The sequence below is a fragment of the Macrotis lagotis genome, chromosome 2 (genome assembly GCF_037893015.1).
Source record: "Macrotis lagotis isolate mMagLag1 chromosome 2, bilby.v1.9.chrom.fasta, whole genome shotgun sequence".
Lineage (NCBI taxonomy): Eukaryota > Metazoa > Chordata > Mammalia > Peramelemorphia > Peramelidae > Macrotis > Macrotis lagotis.
The window spans coordinates 160111941-160131147 of NC_133659.1; the positions used below are offsets into that span (position 1 = coordinate 160111941).

At 36.1% G+C, this 19207-nt stretch overlaps 1 protein-coding gene across 1 annotated transcript in view; it reads right to left on the bottom strand.

Annotated features, from left to right (window-relative positions):
- Nucleotides 1–1786: 1786 nt before the first annotated feature.
- Nucleotides 1787–19207, bottom strand: part of LOC141512005 (olfactory receptor 10R2-like) — a 56494-nt gene continuing 39073 nt past the window's right edge. Inside the window, exons 2-3 of the mRNA XM_074220934.1 lie at nucleotides 7083–7174; nucleotides 1787–2752 (exon numbers count right to left, since the gene is read on the bottom strand). Coding sequence (XP_074077035.1) covers nucleotides 1787–2752; nucleotides 7083–7174 — 1058 coding nt within the window. The remainder of the gene's footprint in view (nucleotides 2753–7082; nucleotides 7175–19207) is intronic.

Sequence of the window (19207 nt, forward strand, 5' to 3'; positions counted from 1 at the left end):
AAGGGAAAAAGATGGACATTTAATGAAATAGGAGGCTTCTGCTGTTTTCTCCCCACCATGCTCAGCAATCCCTCCCAATATATCCCCACTTTATTTTAAATTTCTCTTGCCTTTTCCAACTAAACTTCTTGTACAGGCTTCTGTAGTGGCCTTTACTTCTTTTCCTCTCCCTCCCTTCTTAACTCTCTATGGCCTAATTTCTGACCTCATCAATGAAATGAAATTTCTTTCTCAAAAATTGTCAGATATAGCTTAACTGTCACATTTCTTGTTCTTTTCTCTAGTTATATTCATCCTCATCTCTGTCTCTGTTTCTTTTTGCTTGACCTTTATTTTTTGTTTGTTTGCAAGGCAATGGGTTTAAATGACTTGCCCAAGTTCACACAGCTAGGTAATTATTAAGTTTCTGAGTTCACATTTGAACTCAGGTTCTCCTGACTCCAGGGCCAGTGCTCTGTCCACTGTATCTTTTTATGCTTGATATTTATTCAGGTCATTCCTGATAACCATCAGTGTTCCCCAGAGTTATATTTTTGGCACTCTTCTCTTTTTATTCTATTTCATTCAGTGATCTCATCAGCTCCCCTAGTTTTCTCATTTCTATGAAAATTTATTTGTCAATTCCTAACTTCTCTCCTGATGTCTAGTTAGTTCTCTCCAATGAGATGCCTATTAGACATCTCAAACTGCTTGTTCCATATACATCTTAAACTTAACATGTCAAATATGAAACATATATTTCCTTTCCAAATTCTTTATTTTTCTTCTCTATTACAGTGGAGCTTGTCATCATTCACAAAGGCTTAAAACCTATCATTCTTAAGTTCTTACTCTTTCCCACTCCCTCAAAAGTTTTGTTGTTGAAGTGTTGATTTGAATCATTACTTCCATGGAAATAGTATATGCTTTTTAGCACATGTATACCTGGACTCAGGAAAAATTTTTAAATGATACCTTGGCCAACTCATTTATTCCTAATTACATTACATCCAGGGATTCCAGTCATGCTGATTCACATTTGGCCCTTTGACCCAGATAACTCCAGAGGAAGTGAGGTTGGTGACTACACAACACTCCCACACTCAAATCCAATTAGTTGCTTGTCATAGCATTACCTCCCTGTTGTCATGGTCTTCTTCAAAAATGAAGGACAAGCATCATCATTTTCTTTTTAGAAGAATTTCCATACAAGGGAAGATGATCCAAACAAGTTCAATAGTGGCAGTGGATTCTGCACTCTCCCACATTCATTCTTTGTTCTTCCACTGATGTTGACTTGCAAAATCATTATCTTTTTGTTTTTTCCCTGGCACTCTGATCACCCAGAATAGATTTCAATCACTTCTCCCCATGTAGATGATCTTCTTTCAGAATCTTTAAAGTGTTTTACATATATTATCTTATATTACCTCAAAATAACACTGTAGGTAGATAGAGTAGGTATTATTGCCTCTATTTTACCAATGAAGAAATAAAGGCTCAGGGAAGTTAAAATAATTGGCCAGGGTTATATAGTAAATGTCAGAAGTGTAATTTAATTCAGATCTTCATGACTTCTAAGCCATGATGTCTCATGATGTATGGAATAATATTTCTGGTATTTCATCTTCAAATAAGACTTCTTTTGTGGCAACATAAAGTGTTTCTATTGAAATGTGCACATGGGTCAGAAAAAATCCAAATACAAGTATGAAAAGCCTCTATCAAAGTCATTGCTCTGCCACATTTATCATGTATAGAACCATATATCCACACAATTATTATCAGCTTTTCTGAAATGCTAATGTTATAAGATTTTATGGGAAAATTTTCCTCCACTGATAACTTTCCGGATGGCCATCTGAACATCCCTGTTCCTGAGGCTATAAACCAGAGGATTCAGCAAGGGGGTGAAAACAGTATAAATCACTGTCACCAATTTGTCCTTGTCAGATGTGACCTTGGATGAGGGTCTCAAGTAGACAAAAGATGCACATCCATAGTGGACTATAACTACTGTGAGGTGGGAGGCACAAGTAGAGAAGGCCTTCCGCTTCCCTTCAGTAGATGGAATCCTCAAGATAGTGCTGACTATGAAGCCATAGGAGATGCAGACTAGAATCCAGGGTACCACAAGTACCAAAACACCACAACTGAATATAATCATCTCATTGACATAAGTGTTACCACAGGCAAGGTGAATAACAGGTGAAATGTCACAGAAATAGTGGTTGATCTTGTTTGAGTTACAGAATGGGAGAATGAAGACTAAGATGGTGCCAATCATTGAGATCAGTAATCCACTCACTCCACAAATAGCTGCTAACAGTCTGCAGGTCCTCCAATTCATCAGGATTGGATAGCGCAAAGGGTGACAGATGGCAGCATAGCGATCATAACCCATTACACCCAACAATAAGCAGTTATTAATAGCAAAGGAAAGAAAAGAGAACATTTGGATAGCACAGCTGGTAAGAGAAATTACCCTGAACACAGAAAGCAAGTTGAGAAGCATCTTGGGCAAAATAACAAATGTATAACAGGTCTCAGAGACAGAGAGGACACCTAGAAAGAAGTACATGGGGATATGGAGATTGTGCTCAAGGAGGATGACTGCAACAATGGTGATGTTTCCACACAGTATGACTATGTAGAGGCAGAAAAAGACAGAAAAGAGAACAAATTGGAGTTCCTGGAGGTTGGAAAATCCCAGCAAAAGGAATTCAGTTACCATGGTAATGTTCTCTGCTGGAAGTTGCTCCCAGGGAATGGTCTGCAGAAAGGAGAGAAAAGAGAAAAGAATGTTAAGTTATGTGGACTGAAGGAATCAGAGAAATTTATATTTACTTGTCTAGGCTATTGTCACTATTCTGTGTCCATTAAATGAAGCCCTTAAGCAAAGGAAAAAGAAGAAAGATGAGAAGAAGGAAAAATGAAAGGGGATGGTATCTACAATAGAAATTACTCTGGTCATTAAAAGGAATGTGAATAAGCAAGAGAGGAGCCCTAACAGTGAAGGGACTATCATCAAATAACTATCTATTTAAACTTTTGAATTTGTAACCTGCAGAAAAAAGATAGGTATCTTTCAATAAATGAAAAGCTATAATATAATAGAGGGAATACATTGATTGTGCTTGACCCCAGAACTAGTGACAAAATACAGAGGCTGCAGAGACAAAGATTTCAGTATTTTCAGAAGGAAAAAGTTCTTAGCTGAGTTTAAAGCATTATAGAGATATAACTTTATGTTCCTGAGACTTTTCCCAGGCATTCAAAAGAGCTTAGTTAGTTTGAGAGTTTCAATTACCTAAAGGAAAAGAATTTCTTCACGGGTATGGGGCACAACAAGGAAAACACTGAGACACTGAGATACAAGTAGGTAAGGATGTGAACCTGAGTGAAAAAGGAGGGAAGTCAGAATAAGGAATTGTTAAAATAATGAAAAAAATAAAAAAAATAAAAAATAAAAATTAAATAATGGACTGAATTTGAAACCCTGGAAATCAGATCAGCAATTTTGGACATTAGGAACATATAATACAAATTGTGTTGAATCCATTTTTTGTCTTGGATTTCACAAAGCAAAATGGTAATTGTCTGGGCTTCCTGAAATAGCCTTTTTGTCTTGTTCTATTGTTTGTTCACCTTTCTTTATTATTTAATAATATTCTTAATAAATTATATAAAAATTATTAATGAATATTGAATAAACATATAAGTTTGAGAAATGAGATGGAGAGAAGCTATAGATCTGTGACATAGATCAAGAGATTTGTCTACTTTATTCTAAGAACAAGAGAATAAATTTTTATAATTTCATGTCAGATGTGGTCAACTTTAGAATTTTGATTGAAAAGTTGACCTCTTCTCTTTTAATTCCATCATCAAGAATGCTGTTGATTTGTTTTTATATTATTTTCCAAAAATTTGCATTTGTGTATCTGAGAAAAACAGATAGTGATGGAAAGAGGGACAGAGAAATAGGGAGTAATTTTATATGTGAAAAGTTTTTAGTTATAATTTTTGCAGTAATATTAAAATCAAAGATTTTCTCTCAAATTTTTACTCTCATCCCTTTTTTCACTTAGATAAGGATCAATCCCTCAGTTTCATTGAAATTGTATCCCTTCTCCCAAAGACATGTTATCTGTACAATTTGTCTCCTTCTGGGTTTTTTTCCCCATCTTTGATTTCGTCAGTGTCATTTCTAACTCCTCTATAAGCAATTTGATATTATGATATTAGAATCTGTTTTATAAACCTACAAAAGCACAAATACAGATTTATGTATATATATATATATATATATATATATATATATATATATATATACATATATCAAATATGTGTGAATTTGCAGGAATTTTCTGTCTTTCTTTTCCCTGTTATCTTTCTAGTTTCATACTTAAGTGTTCTCAGGTTCACTTATCTAAACTGGAAAACTTTCCAAGTATTTTTTAAATTGATTTTATACCCCTTCCTTCAAATAGTTCAAATAATTATTAATTCTGATAATCACTTTCCTGCTTAAGAACTTTCAGTGGATCTTTATTGACTATGGGATAAAATACCTCCTCTGTCAGTCTCTCCTTGTACACAATGTTCACAAATGCTTTCTTGTTTCCATCTCTATTTTCAATTAATTATTATATGTTTACTAATTATTATCCTTCTGGCTTTTCCTTACTAATTTATTTGAAGAAAAATATTAGAAAGATTAAGAGAAGTAGATATCAAAAGCAAAGCAAACTTTTGAGGAGACACAGAGAAAGATAAGCATAAGAAAATAAGCAGAAGGGAAATACACAGCTAGATACTACATCTATGAAATTGTTGTTCAGTCATTCATTAATTTTCAATCTATTTGATTCCTATACTTTGTTCATGGGGTTTTCTTGGCAAAGATACTAGGATGGTTTGACATTTCCTTCTCCAGTGTGTCATCATTTTATTGAGGAAATTGGGGCAAATAAGGGTAAAAGTGATTTCCTCAGGATCACCCAGCTAGTAAATATCTGAGGCCAAATTTGAATTCAAATCTTCCTGACCCCAATCTAAGTGTGCTATGTGCTATACCAACTACCTGCCTTCATATTTAAAATAGAAATAATAAAATTTATGCTGGAAATACAAGTTCCTTCAATTCAATTAATGAAGTCACAGAATAGCAAAGTTAGGAAAGGTTATTAATCTTACCAAGACAAACTTATAGTTGAAAAATAAATTCATCTATAACATCACTACAGAAAGATCACTGAGTCTTGGTTAAAAGAAATATAGCCAGTCAACTAGGTGGAGCAGTGGATAGAGTACCTGTTCCGGAGTCAGGAGGACCTGAGTTCAAAGCTGATCTCAGATACTTAAAATTGCCTAGCCGTGTGACTTTGGGAAAGTCAGTTAACCTCATTGCTTTGCAAAAAATAAATAAATAAAAAAAACAAAAAAGAAACATACCATCTTCCAGGATAGCACATTCAAATATTGCATACCTCTAATTGTCAGAAGAAGTTTTTCTTTACAATAATCAAAGTTAATTTTCTTGCTACTTCCACCCAATGCTCCTGGCTGTCCTGTGAGACTATGGATAAGTGCAATCCATATTGCACAGTTATCATGTCCTCTCCTTATTCAATTTCAAAAACATGTATTAAATAATCCAGGGGATGTTTCCAAACTTTGAGCTATCTTCTTCATCTTTATTTCAGCAACTTGATCCAAGACATAATTCTCTTATTTTTATAGACATTGGGCATTTAAACTGTTGCCTTTCTACCTCCATTCTTAGACATGGCTATCCCCTGTTAGCTCCTAACCTCCTCTCCAATTTCCACCTATAAAAATGAAATCCATTTCTTAAGACCTAGTTTAAATGTCACCTCCTTTAGCAAGTATTCCCTTACCTTAAGTGATTTCTTCCTTCTCTGAAATTTTTTCACGTTATTTTTCATCATTAATAGTAGGGATTTTATCTTAGTTATTATTTTATCCTTGAAACCTAGTCCAAAAGACCTCAATAACCTTGATGAATCAATGAATGAATGGATATTTGGAAGTTGGATTCTATGTTAAAATCCTTCCTCTCCTAAATCTTTGTTAAACACCTCCATCAAGGTGCTCAGTGTTTTAAGGTACCTAATGTTTTCTGCATTAGTCAATAAAAGAAGTCAGAAAATATGATCTTTAAGACTACTATCAGTTCTAAATTTCATGATTCCTTCCCTTGTTGTCTGGTCCCAATGATAATGATATCAATTCAGATGGGATTAGAAGGATGGGAACCCAATGTCCTTTCTTCCTGTTCTGCAGCTTTGTAAATATGACATCAATTTTTTGCCTGAATATTCTGTCCTTCCTGTCCTACCTTTTCAGCATGAATACATACTACTTGAAAATAGAGAAAAAAGGTAATATCTGTGAAAACAAAAAAATGCGGGTTGTTGTTATATGATACCTTTTGTGTATATCCTGATAGAGATATAAAAGTTCTTTGTTTCAAGTATATATATATATATTATATATTATATATATATATATAATATATATATATATTTAAAATCGAAATAGACAGGTAGCTAAATACATGTATACCTGACCACACAGAGATATATATCTATACATATACAAGTACATATTATTTACATATAAATGTATCATTAAGAAAACTAAATAAAACCAAATACTGAATCACAGGAATAAAAATCTAACTTTTTATTTGATTTCTTACAACAATCCTGAGTAATACATTATTATCCAGTGTCTGATATGAGTTGGACTAGGAAGTGGTTGAGACTCATTACAACTCTAAAATTCTGCGAACCCTATTTTATAGAGAATAAAAATTAAATCCCATTATAGACAGTAAGTGACTTATCCAAGCTTATAGAGTTATATTTTCTGACAGTGAATACTTTACTTTCTCTAGTTAACTTTCAAGTATGGTACAGAGTTGCTTGTTGTGACATCATATCCAATCTAAATTAGATAGCCAGAGACATGAAATTTTTTCCCCTTCTGAATGAATGACCAAGTGACTGACTGAAGGACAGAAAATCTAATGCAATAAATCCCTCTATAATTTTTTTCCGAGACTATGGACTTACCTCATCACTACTCAGGTTCTTCATCTTGGAAATTGTAGCAGAGATGTCTCCAGAATGAGAAAGGAAGAAGAATCCAAGAAGAATCAAGCGTTCTATATCGGTAGAAAGTCTTGCTATAGTCTCTATTTCAAACCTTCATTACTTTCATCTGGAATACTAAAATAGTCTTCTTTTTAGTCTTCCAGCCTCAAATTTTTCCACTCACCATCATTGCCATCCTTCACTCAGCAGCCTAAGTGACTGATGTCAAAAGATATCTGATGGTGTCAAACCCCTTACTCATAAAATAGCATTGACTCCTTATTCCTTTCAGGATTATACATAAATATCTCTTATTTGAAAATTTAAAAGTCTTTATAATACAGACTTTCCTACCTTTCCAACATCCCTAAGTGTTATTTTCCACTATTTTGTACACATTCCATATGCACTGGTCACTGTCACTGCTGTTCCTCACACGTGGCTCTAATTTTTATCTATCTGTATTTGTACCAGCTGTGTCTTATGGCTGGAATACTCTGTCTTCTCACCTCTACCTCTGAATTCCTTCAGGATTCAGGAAAGTTTTCTGAATACTACTTTTCCCATCCTCCATAGCTGCTACCTTTATTTTCAAATTATAAAATTATTTTTTATCTCCTCTCTGTCTGTCTCTCTATCTCTCTATCAGACTCTCTGTCAGGTTCTGATAAAGAAATATAATATATACCTATAAAGATATAAAATTTTGTATTTTCCCAGATAAAGTATATCCTTTATTAAAATGTGAACCTAAGTCAGCAACCTCTCTTTAGCCTATGGAGCCATCACAGTTCAGTGGCCAAATATGAATCATGATGACTGGAGATGGCCCTGGATGTAAAGCAATCAGGGTTAAGTGACTTGCCCAAGGTCACACAGCTGGTAAGTATAAAGTATCTGAGGACAGATTTGAACTCACATACTACCTAGCTGCCCTATGCTTAATAAATGTTTTAATGATTTACTGACTGATTTACTCTTATTGACTTTCTTTTTTTATGTACAAGTAATATTTTTCCTAGGTTCTACAGTTAAAAAGAGCAAGAACTGGTATAATGAATGGAATAAATCTTTTCAAGCAAGAGTGTTGACTAGGCATCATTGACATTGGGGGAGACTGCTTAAAGAAAAAGGTATTTGGACTGAAGGATCAGGCAAACTGGGAGGAACTAATTGAGAAATAGGGATGCAGAATCTCAAACTTGAAAATGAAGGTAGTTGCAAATATGTGAATGACTTGGGAGGAGGCAGGAAGTGAGAAAAAAAGGGAATTGTCAAATAAGATAATGAGGGGTGGCTAGGTAGTATAGTGGATAAAGCACCAGCCTTGGAGTCAGGAGTACCTGGGTTCAAATCTGGTCTCAGACACTTAATAATTATTTAGCAGTGTGGCCTTGGGCAAGCCACTTAGCCCCGTTTGCCTTGCAAAAAAAACCCCTAAAAATAAGATAATGAGAATATTTGCCTGAAAGAGGAGATGGGACTGAGATAGATGATACTAGAGTAGCAGGATCTTCTGAAATAGAGAAGCTTCCCAGGTAGATAATAAAGTCAGGGATTGTTGGTTCTTTAGTTTTCACATACCTACCTAGTTGATTAATGAATACAATAATTTCTCAGCAACCATTTCAGTGGAAGAACTGTGTCTTCTTCCTTCTTTATTCCCTTAGTCCCATTATTTCTCAACCCTCACTTTAATTATTCAGCCCTCTTTAACTATTTTATGCCTTCATCTTTACTCTCACCTAATTATTGATCTGTCAGTTCCAAGGATCTCTCAAGTGAAACTGTCCTCAAACATCTCTATTTTCCATGTTTTAGGCCCTCCATAATTTCCAATCCCTATAACCTGAAAGAAATCCAAATCTTTCCAAATATACCTCCATCTCATTGTTCTCACCTCATATAATCATCCTGGATCCTCCTGATGTCTTCTCTGATGATATCTCTCCAAAGGGTCATCCCAATGAGCATTGAAAATAGCCTTTACTTTTCTCTTTGTCACTGGTAGCAACAATATTTTTTTATCAGTAATTGTGCTACCATAAACCTTGGGAGTCTTTACTATGTTGAATAATTTGACATAGATTAGTCCTACAATTATCTAAAAATATTCAATAGAGATAACTAGATCTGCCACAATGACCTCAAAACTCTATGCCCAATTGGAAGAAAATAAGACAAATTGGGAAAATCATCTGGTCTGCTCCTGAAAGTTCCCTGTGGGCTCATTAAAGAGCTGGCACTTAGTGGGGACCATAAGAAGAGCCAACAAATCTTCTCCCTCAGGTTAACCTATCTCTAAGCCTCCAATTCTCTTTATCATGTCTTTGTTAACCTCATCCAACTGCAGATCCTCTATTTTCTCCTGAGGAGAAGGAATAGCTTGTGAAGGACAAAGGTAAATATTTAGATGAGCAGAGGAAGAAGGAACCCTGCAATTACTACAATTAAATAACAAATCTGGAGAACAAAGGATAGTGGTAAAATATTAAGTTCAAGTAAAAAAGTGCACCCAAAGTTTCAATAAATTCTTTCCTCATCTTCTAGTAAAAGAGTCCTATGTCCAGAATATTCTTCCTATTAAATTACCTTGAAGGAGAATCATCCTTCCAGTTCTTCCTATGAGACTCAAGAAAGCTCCAGCTTCTGCCTCCCACCCCTCCAACTACCACCATCTTCCCCACAGGGATCTAGGTTCACATCAGGTTATAAATGTAATAAAGGTGAATTTTATCCTTTATCCCAATTACATTTGGGAGATCCCTGGAAGGACAGGCAATATAATACCATAGATAGAGAGGGGAAAATCCTGCCCCTCACAGGTAGTCTCTTCAAGTTCTAAGAAACAAAGAACCTGGCTATGAGTATGCCAGTGTGAAAGATCTTGAATTATGTTCATCATTATCACCAGGCAGTTGATCTCTTTGGTCTGCTAAAGTATCCTTATACACTGGAAAGCACACTTGCCATTAAGTCCAAATTCTCAATTTTTACTCCATTTAACTTAGATTTTTGTGATCCAGAGTGTTTCTGAACCTCAATCACAATCACTTTTTCTGTAGAATGAAGAGAATCGCATCACAGTATTATTGTGAGAATTTTTTTTGTAAGCTTATAATGCTCCATGATGTCAGTTATTATTATTATTACTAGAGGAATCTCATGCCAAACTCTTCCCAATGTGTAATCAGTAACTAGTAAGACTTTTTTTAAGGAAAAGTCTCAGCTTCTCTGCATGTTACTCCCAGCTTTCCAGGCCTCATCTTTTTCTTGTCAATCCCCTTATCCTCTAGAGTCCCTTTACTTGTCCCCACACAATCAGTTCTACCATAATCCATCAATACCAGGATTGTTCCTGGATAAAGCATGTCATGCTTCTTCCCTAGGATTATATTCACCATTGCTTCAAATTTATGCTTCAAAGTAATCTTCTTTGTCAACACTCCATTTTGAGGATTGTCTCCCTTTAGAATGTAAATTCCTTGAGTATATTGATTGTCTTTCTTTTTGTTTTATATGTTTGTTCAGCACCTTGCTTAGGATATTATAAGTCTTTGTAAAGTTCCTTTTAAATCATTTTGACAGGAAGATTCTTTTCAAGAACCAAGTATATCTTCAATGGTACAATAAATTGCAGTTTTAAGGTTAATTGATCAACATCTTTACCACTGTTACTAAAGATGATGATGATGATAACAATAATAAATAGCATTTGTAGGGCTTTCAGGTTTGTAAATATTGCCTCATTTGATCTCCAAATATCTATGAAATGTAAATGGTGTTATTCTTCATTTCTCAGATAAGAAAATTGAGGCAGATAGAGATTAAATAACTTGCCTAGGGTAAGACATTATAAAATTTTTAAGCAACTGAGGCAAGATTTGAACTCAAGTTTATTCTAATTCCAAGACCAACATTATGTCCAATGACTTGATCTGAATAACTCCCAATCTCAATGTTCACAGTTTGGATCTTCTTTCCAAAGGGAAAATCTATTTTATTTTTAACCCACTATCAAAAATCTATATCCTAGGTTACCCTTAACATTCCAATCACTACACAGTAGTTCAAATCATAGCTCTTCTATTAAAGGAATATCTATCCAGTCAATATAACTTTTTGATTTTTAGTGTCACCATTTGTGAAATATTAGGAATATTAGTAAAATTTAGGAACCATGCACCAACACAAACTGCAGCATTGAAGGTGCTATAAGAGAATGGAATGGGTGGTAGAAAGGGAAGGGATTTGTCAAAGGCAAATAAAAGGCTAGTTCTCAACCCAATGTACTAATAGTGTCCCCCTGAAGAACAACTTGGGGAGGAAGGAGAAATTATATATCTGTAATAGGAGATGAAGATGTTACAATTTTTCAAATTTGGGGTTATTGGTGCACAAGTAAATCACATCCGTTGTGAGAACTGTCCTTCTATGGGCAAGTTACTGCTTCAAGGAAACAAAACTCTGGGAAGATAACTGGTACTTAATAGGGTGAAAGGATATTGACACAGAAAATATATTTCATGGTTGATGGGAAGACATTTGATCTTGGATTGAGCTAAAGATATATCAAAGATTTTGGACACAGGAAAATTTCTATAATGTGATAATCATGTGGTAATGTTTCTCTACTAATTAGTTATCTTATAAATTGACAATTCTTATAATAATGGTTGTCCTTCATTCTCAAAGAAGACCATGAAATCAGGGAGGTGATACCATGTTAGGCACAAGAACGGGATTTGTGTGGGGGAAGTGCTGTGAGAAGCCACCAATCTCACTTACTTCTCCAGTAATCTGGACTCAGTCACCAAATATGGATCAGGATGACTAAAGATGGATCTATATATGAGGCAATCAAGGTTAAGGGAATTGCCCAAGATCACACAGCTAGTAAATGTCTGAGTCTGGATTCAAACTCCCATTCTCCTGACTCCAAGATCAGTGCTCTCTATCCATTGTTCCATCTAGCTGCCCTATTATTCTGTTAGTAATAACAAAAACAATGGGAAAATTTATAAAGATTTACAAAAATATACAGACAGACTTTTCCTAGAAGATGGAAAACCAAATGAGGTACCAAAAATTAAAAAAGGAATTAATATGATAAATTCTGTTAATCAAATAAAAAAGTACAGAACACATAGAAGAGAAAGATCAGTAGATGATGAGCTAGTCACATTGTTCAAATGCCAAATGCACATTTGTCAAAGGACTATTTTAAGCAGAATTTATAGAGGACAAGAGTTCACAGTGGATCAGAAAAAGTGTTAGAAGGACACTCTCTAAGTTTATATAAAGAACTTTGGAATTGACTATGTCAAACTGCCACAGAACTGCCAAATATGGCATATCCCCAAGGAATATACTTTGCTTTATGAACAAAGTAGAATTGAAATTACTTGAGGAAAATACAAGATGTGCATGTTTAAATAATTCAACCCTGGGGTTCACATGGAATATTTCTGCCCAATCTATGACAGAGCATCCTGAGCTCTTATTAGTGTGATAAATCACTATTGAACACACTGAAAGATTTTAATACAGTGATGACACTTTGGTCCTCTTCAAGAATGAATGACGACAGCCAACTCTTAAATGGGATCTTAACACAGGAACTAGAACTATGAGAATGTATCTGGAATTTTAAGTACATGCAATACACCTCCACACTACCTCTCTAATACTAAAATAACCAGTGTTTACCAATGAAAATCCTTGCTCTACAAATTATTGCTTAAAAAATAAAAAGAACAGCAACAATAAACTCCTCTTTCCTGGGAAATATCACATTGATACAACCCAATAATTTCTCATTTTGATTCAAGTTTCTATACTTTTTCAAGCTACTTAATATAGCCCTTGAAACATTTATTATCCTGTTATATAATGCATTTATATTATATAATATAAATATATTTATATTCTAATTCTTAGTAGACTTTAGGATACTAAATATATAACATTTAATACATAAATATATTTTTCTTCTTGTGCTGCCCAGAGTCTATTGAGTCAAGTCTATATATATATATATATATATATATATATATATATATATATATATATATATTCAAGTTACAATACACACTGAAGTTGACTGACAATGATTTATTTTTTTAAGATTGACTGACCAAGGGGCAGTTAGGTGGCACAGTGGATAGAGCATACTTACCACTTTCTCACCTGTGTGACCTTGGGCAATTCATTTATCCCCATTGCCTTGTCAAAACAAAAAAAGAAAGATTGAGTGACTTGGGATGGGATGGGGGAAGGAGAGCTGATACGGCAGAGAAAAGACAGTGACTTGCCCAAGCTCTTCCCCAAATGACTCCAAATACCTTTAAATAATGACTCTCAATAAATTCAGGAGTGGTAGAACCCCCCAAAAAGACAGAGTGAAACATTTTTTCCAAACCAAGATCAGATGGAAGATTGAGTAGAAGTGTCGGCTATACCATGGTGAGAAAGAAGTCCAGAGGAGCAAGGACCCTAGAGGAGCAAACCAGCATCAGCAGTGGCAGTGTGGCAGTTTCCAGACCTCTCAGTTCAGAGATTGCCAATGAAAATTTGGAAGGTCAACAGAAAAAATATGCCACAACAGGAGGAGAGTGGAGCACAGTCTAGAGTAGGTATCATCAGCACAGACCAGCCCCTAGCAAATCATGATTATACCTCAGGAGTCACTGAATAAGCACTGGCAGCAGCTGCTTCTGGAGCACTGAGCCCACAGAAGATGGGGTGGTCATAAGGAGATGGGAGGGGTACCTATGCCATTACTGAGATAGGATTCTGTTGCTTTGCCCATAATCAAATCTGGGTCACAGTCTTGGGTCCCAGTACCAGGAGAAGGAGCAAAAGCACAACAGAGCTGAATGCTACAACGGAACAGTGACCGTCTTCACATTTACAGTACATTAAGGACCAGAACTCAGGACAGGAGAGTGCTACAAACCTCTCTTTGGATCATAAGACCTTGGAAGAATTAAAAATTTGCACATTTCTAAAAGTATCTCTGAAAACTGCTGCCAAATCCCTCAAAACATAGGACAGAACACCCTCAACACCTGAAGCAGAGATCCATCTTGACAAAGAGTTGAAATCAAATCATAGGTTTGGGGAAATGAGCAAGTAACAAAAGAAAAAACAATCTGAGCCTAGACATTGACTATGGGTAATCAAGATCAAAACACATCAGGAGATAATAAAGTCAAAGCTTCTAGGCCATGCAAGAACTCAAAAACAATTTTGTAAAATCAAGTAAGGAAGGTTGAGGAAAATTTAAGAAGAGAAATGAGAGTGATACAAGAATAGCTTGAAAATAGAGTAGGGGGCGGCTAGGTGGTGCAATGGATAGAGCACCAGCCCTAGAATCAGGAGTACCTGAGTTCAAATATGGCCTAATTACCTAGCTGTGTGGCCTTGGTCAAGTCACTTAACCCAATTTGCCTTGCAAAATCCTAAAGAAAGTGGGGCGGAGCCAAGATGGTGACAAGAAGGGATCAAGTCTTAGGGGCTCTCTGATAAAATTTTGAAACTAAGGACTCTAACTAAACTTTCCAGAGACAGAACCCACAAAGGAACCCAGGGAGGCAGTTCTCCTACTCAAGGTAACCTGGAAAAGAGCAGGAAGGCTCTGCTCCCCAGGGTCGGAGGGACGGCCTGCCAGAGGGGCGCCTGCCAGAACGAAAGAACTTCAGCTTCCCGGAGGCAATCCCAGGGAGCTGGGAGCTTCAGCATACAGCAGTGGGGGAGTCTCCTGAGCTGCACCCCGGGGCGCACAAAGTGGGGAAACAGCAGGGACCTCTGTCAGAGTGAGCACATGGAGCAGAGCCCTCAAGGCACACAGGAAGCAGTGTGGTCTTTCAGCAGATCCTGATCCCAAAACAGAAGCAGGTGGAGCTGGTAAGCAGGAGCCTCAAGGGCATGAGCCCATTGAGCTGAGGGAGGGGAGTGAAGAGAGACTGCAGAGCTCTTTCCTCTGCCTCTGGAACAGGACTTTGGTGCTGTGACCACATTCAGATCCTAATCACAGTCTAGGCCCCCCCATAGAAGAGCAGGGGCCCCACACACACCACAGCCCTGTGGCAGAGGGGGTCACTTATGGTCATTCACAGACCAGGAAGGAGGACGGAGCCTCACACACTGAGACCCTTGTGGGAGTGTCCCAAAAACTCAGGAAGCACCACAAAACCAGGCCCAGGCTGGGAAAATGAGCAAGCTGAGAAACAAGAGGAAGACCATTGAGAAATATTTTGCAAATGAGCCCAAGAAGGATCAAAATACTCAGTCTAAAGATGAGGAAGCACAGGCTCCTGCATCTAAAGACTCCAAGAAAAACAGAAATTGGGCTCAGGCTATGACAGAGCTCAAAAAAGACTTTTGAAAATCAAATGAGGGAGTTGGAAGAAAAACTGGAAGAGAAAGGAGAGAGATGCAGGGAAAACATGAAAATGAAGTCAGCAGCTTAGTCAAGAAAATCCAAAAAAAATGCTGAAGAAAATAGCATGCTAAAAACCAGCTTAGGTCAAATGGATAAAACAGTTCAAATAGTTATTGAGGAGAAGAATGCTTTAAAAAGCAAAATTGGCCAGATGGAAAAAGAAATAAGAAAACTCTCTGAGGAGAACAAATCCTTCAGACAAAGAATAGAATTCAGGGAGACTGATGAATTTAGCAGAAATCAGGAATCAATACTTCAAAACCAAAAAAAATGAAAAATTAGAAGAAAATGTTAAATATCTCATTGAAAAAACAACTGATATGGAAAACAGACTTAGCAAAGATAATTTAAAAATTATTGGAATACCTGAAAGTCATGATCAGGAAAAGAGCTTTGACATCATTTTCAAAGAATTGCTACAGCAAAATTGCCCTGATATTCTAGAAGCAGAGGGCAAAATAGAAATGGAGAGAATCCACCTATCCCTCCGAAAAAGAAATCCCAAAAAACCAACCCCTAGGAATATTATAGCCAAGTTCCAGAACTCCCAAATCAAAGAGAAAATATTACAAGCAGCCAGAAGGACACAGTTCAAATATCATGGAGCTGCAGTCAGGATCACACAGGACTTAGCAGCAACTACATTGGAAGCTAATAGGGCTTAGAATATAATATACTGGAAGGCAAAAGAGATAAGAATGCAGCCAAGAATGAACTACCCAGCAAGGCTGAATGTCCTCTTCCAGGGGAAAAAATGGACTTTCAATAAATCAGGGGAATTTCAAATGTTCCTTTTGGAGTGGCCAGAGCTGAACAGAAAGTTTGATCTTCAGGTACAGGACTCAGGTGAAGCATGGAGATTGGAGGAGAGGGGGAAAACAGGAGGGAATTAATGATGATGAACTGCATGTATTCCTGCATAGAAAAATGACATTGATAATACTCATATGAACCTTCCCAGTTAATAGAGCAGGTAGAGGGAGCTTTTATAGTTGAAGCACAGGAGAAAGCTGAATTCAAAGATAAAATATGGTGTAAAAATGGAGTCAATAGGGAAAAAAAGGGAAATTTAATGGGAGAAAGAAAAAGGAGAGGGGGAATAGGCCAAGATATTTCATATAATAAGATTTTTTTATTACAATGAGCTATTTAAATGATATGGAAGAGGTGAGGCAAGGGGGAATGAGGAAACCTTTGCTCTCATCAGAGGTGGCTAGGAGAGGAAACAGCATATATACTCAATGGGGTATAGGCATCTGTAGTAAGAAGGAGGGGGAGCAGGGGAAGGGGTGGGGATGTGAATAAAGGAGGAGAGGATGGACCATGGGGGGAGAGTGGTCAGATATAACACATTTTCTTTTTTACTTCTTGCAAGGGGCTGGGATTGGAAGGCCTTTCCAGGACCATGGGGCCAGGTGGATTCTGGGCCTAAGGGATGGTGTGGGGGCCCAGGGCTTCTTGGCCCCAGGACCAGGGATCTGTCTACTATGCCACTCAGCTACCCTACAGCAGATTCAGAGTGAAAGGAGAGAGAAAATACAGTACATGGTAGTGGAGAAATAAGAAAGTAGGGAGTTGCGATCAGCAATGGCAAAGTTGGAAAAATATGGAAGTAACTTTTGTGATGGACTTATCATAAAGAATATGATCCACCCATGACAGAGTTGTTGGTGTTGGAACAAAGACTGAAGCACATTTTTTATTATTATTATTTGGGGGAGGGTGTGGGGCAAATGGGTTTGGGTGGCCTGCCTGGGGCCACATAGCCTGGCTCAAGGGCCAATGCTTTGTCTGCTATCCAGCCACGCCTACTATTATTACTATTTTATTTTATTTTGGGTCTTTTTTTTCTTCTTTTTGGTTTTTGCAGGGCAGTGGGGATCGGCTGGCTAGCATGTCACATGGCTGGGTGATTATTGGGTCTATGGGGATGGATGTGGGCTTGGGTGTTCATGGCTCCAGGGCTGGTGCTTCATCCATTGCGCCACCTGGCCATACCTACAATTATTACTATTGTTTTTTTATTTTAATTTTTTTCTCTCCCCTTTACTTTATCACTCAAGCAAGTCTATATTCATGAGGGGGAGGGGGTATTTTGTTTACTCTAAAACAAGAATATTTTATTAATGTATAAAAAAGCATCTGTACAAAATGAGAATAAAAAATAAAAAAATTTAAATTAAAAAAACTGAAATGAAAAAATTTTTAAAAATCCTAAAGAAAACAAAAAATAGAGTCAGCAGCTTAGTGAAGGAGACAGGAAAAATACTGAAAAAAAAATCTTAAAAACCAGACTGTGTTAAATGAAAAAAAAAGTTCAAAAAATTCAATGAGGATACATTAAATACATATTTGATGAAATGGAAAAGAAAACTTTAAAATTCACTAAAGAAAATAATTCCTTAAAATATAGAATTTAGCAAAAGGAAGTTGATAGATTTTGTGAGAAATCAAGAAACTATAAATTAAAACTAAAATAATGAAAAATTAGAAGAAAATATGAAATATTGCATTGGAAAAAACAATTGACCTAGAAAACAGATCAAGGAGAAATATTTAAAATTATTGGATTACCTGGAAGCCAGGATCAAAAGAGAACTTATATATCATTTTTCAAGAAATTAACAAAGAAAACTGCCCTGATATTCTTTTTTAATTGATAGCTTATTTTATTTTTCCATTTACAATGTGTAATTCATAAATATATGGATGTTTTTTAAATATTCAGTCACATACATTTATGAATTACACATTTTTACCACCCTTTCTTCTAATTCCCCCATCCCCTTGGTGTTGAACAGTCTAATTAAAGTTGTACATATACTTTTCTGCTTAACATATTTACATATTAAACATTTTGTGGCTAATTAGGACTAAAGGAAAAGAAAGAAAACCATGGAATAGAAAGGAAAAAAGATAAGAAGATTTTTTTTAAAAAATGAATATAACATCCATTCATGTTATGTAGATTTTTCTAAGTTTGGTTTTTCCTCGGGATTTGGTTGACATTGTCCATAACAGGTTTCCCAGTATAGTCCTAGATCACTAAACTGCTGAGTGGAGCTATATCCATCATAGTTGATCAATGTACAGTGTAGTTGCTAATGTGTACAATGTTCTCTTTCTTCTACTTTCTTCTTCCAGCATCAGTTTGTGTAATTCTTTCCATGATATTCTAAAGTCTGATCATTCATTGTTTCTTATAGCACAATAGTACTTCATAACATTTGAAAAACATAGATTGTTCAGCCATTACCCAATTGATAGGCATCCCCTCAAGTTCCGTTTCGTTGGCACTACGAAAAAGAGTTGGTATAAATATTTTTCAACATGAGATGTCTCTTTTTTATGATTTCTTTTGGAGAGAGGCCTACTATTTGTATTGCTGGGTCAAAAGGTATGAAGAAATTTATTTCTCTGCCCAAAGAGCATCCAGAATGGTAAGATTAGTTCACAACTCCCAGTCCTCTCACAGTCACTCTAACATTGATCACTTTTCCTTTTCTGTTATCTTAGCCAATTTGATAGGTGTAAGATGGTACAACATAGTTGTTTTAATTTGCATTTCTCTAATTATAATGATTTGAAGAATTTTTTCATATAACTATATATAGCTTTAATTTCTGCATTTGAACACTTCCTGTTCATATCCTTTGAC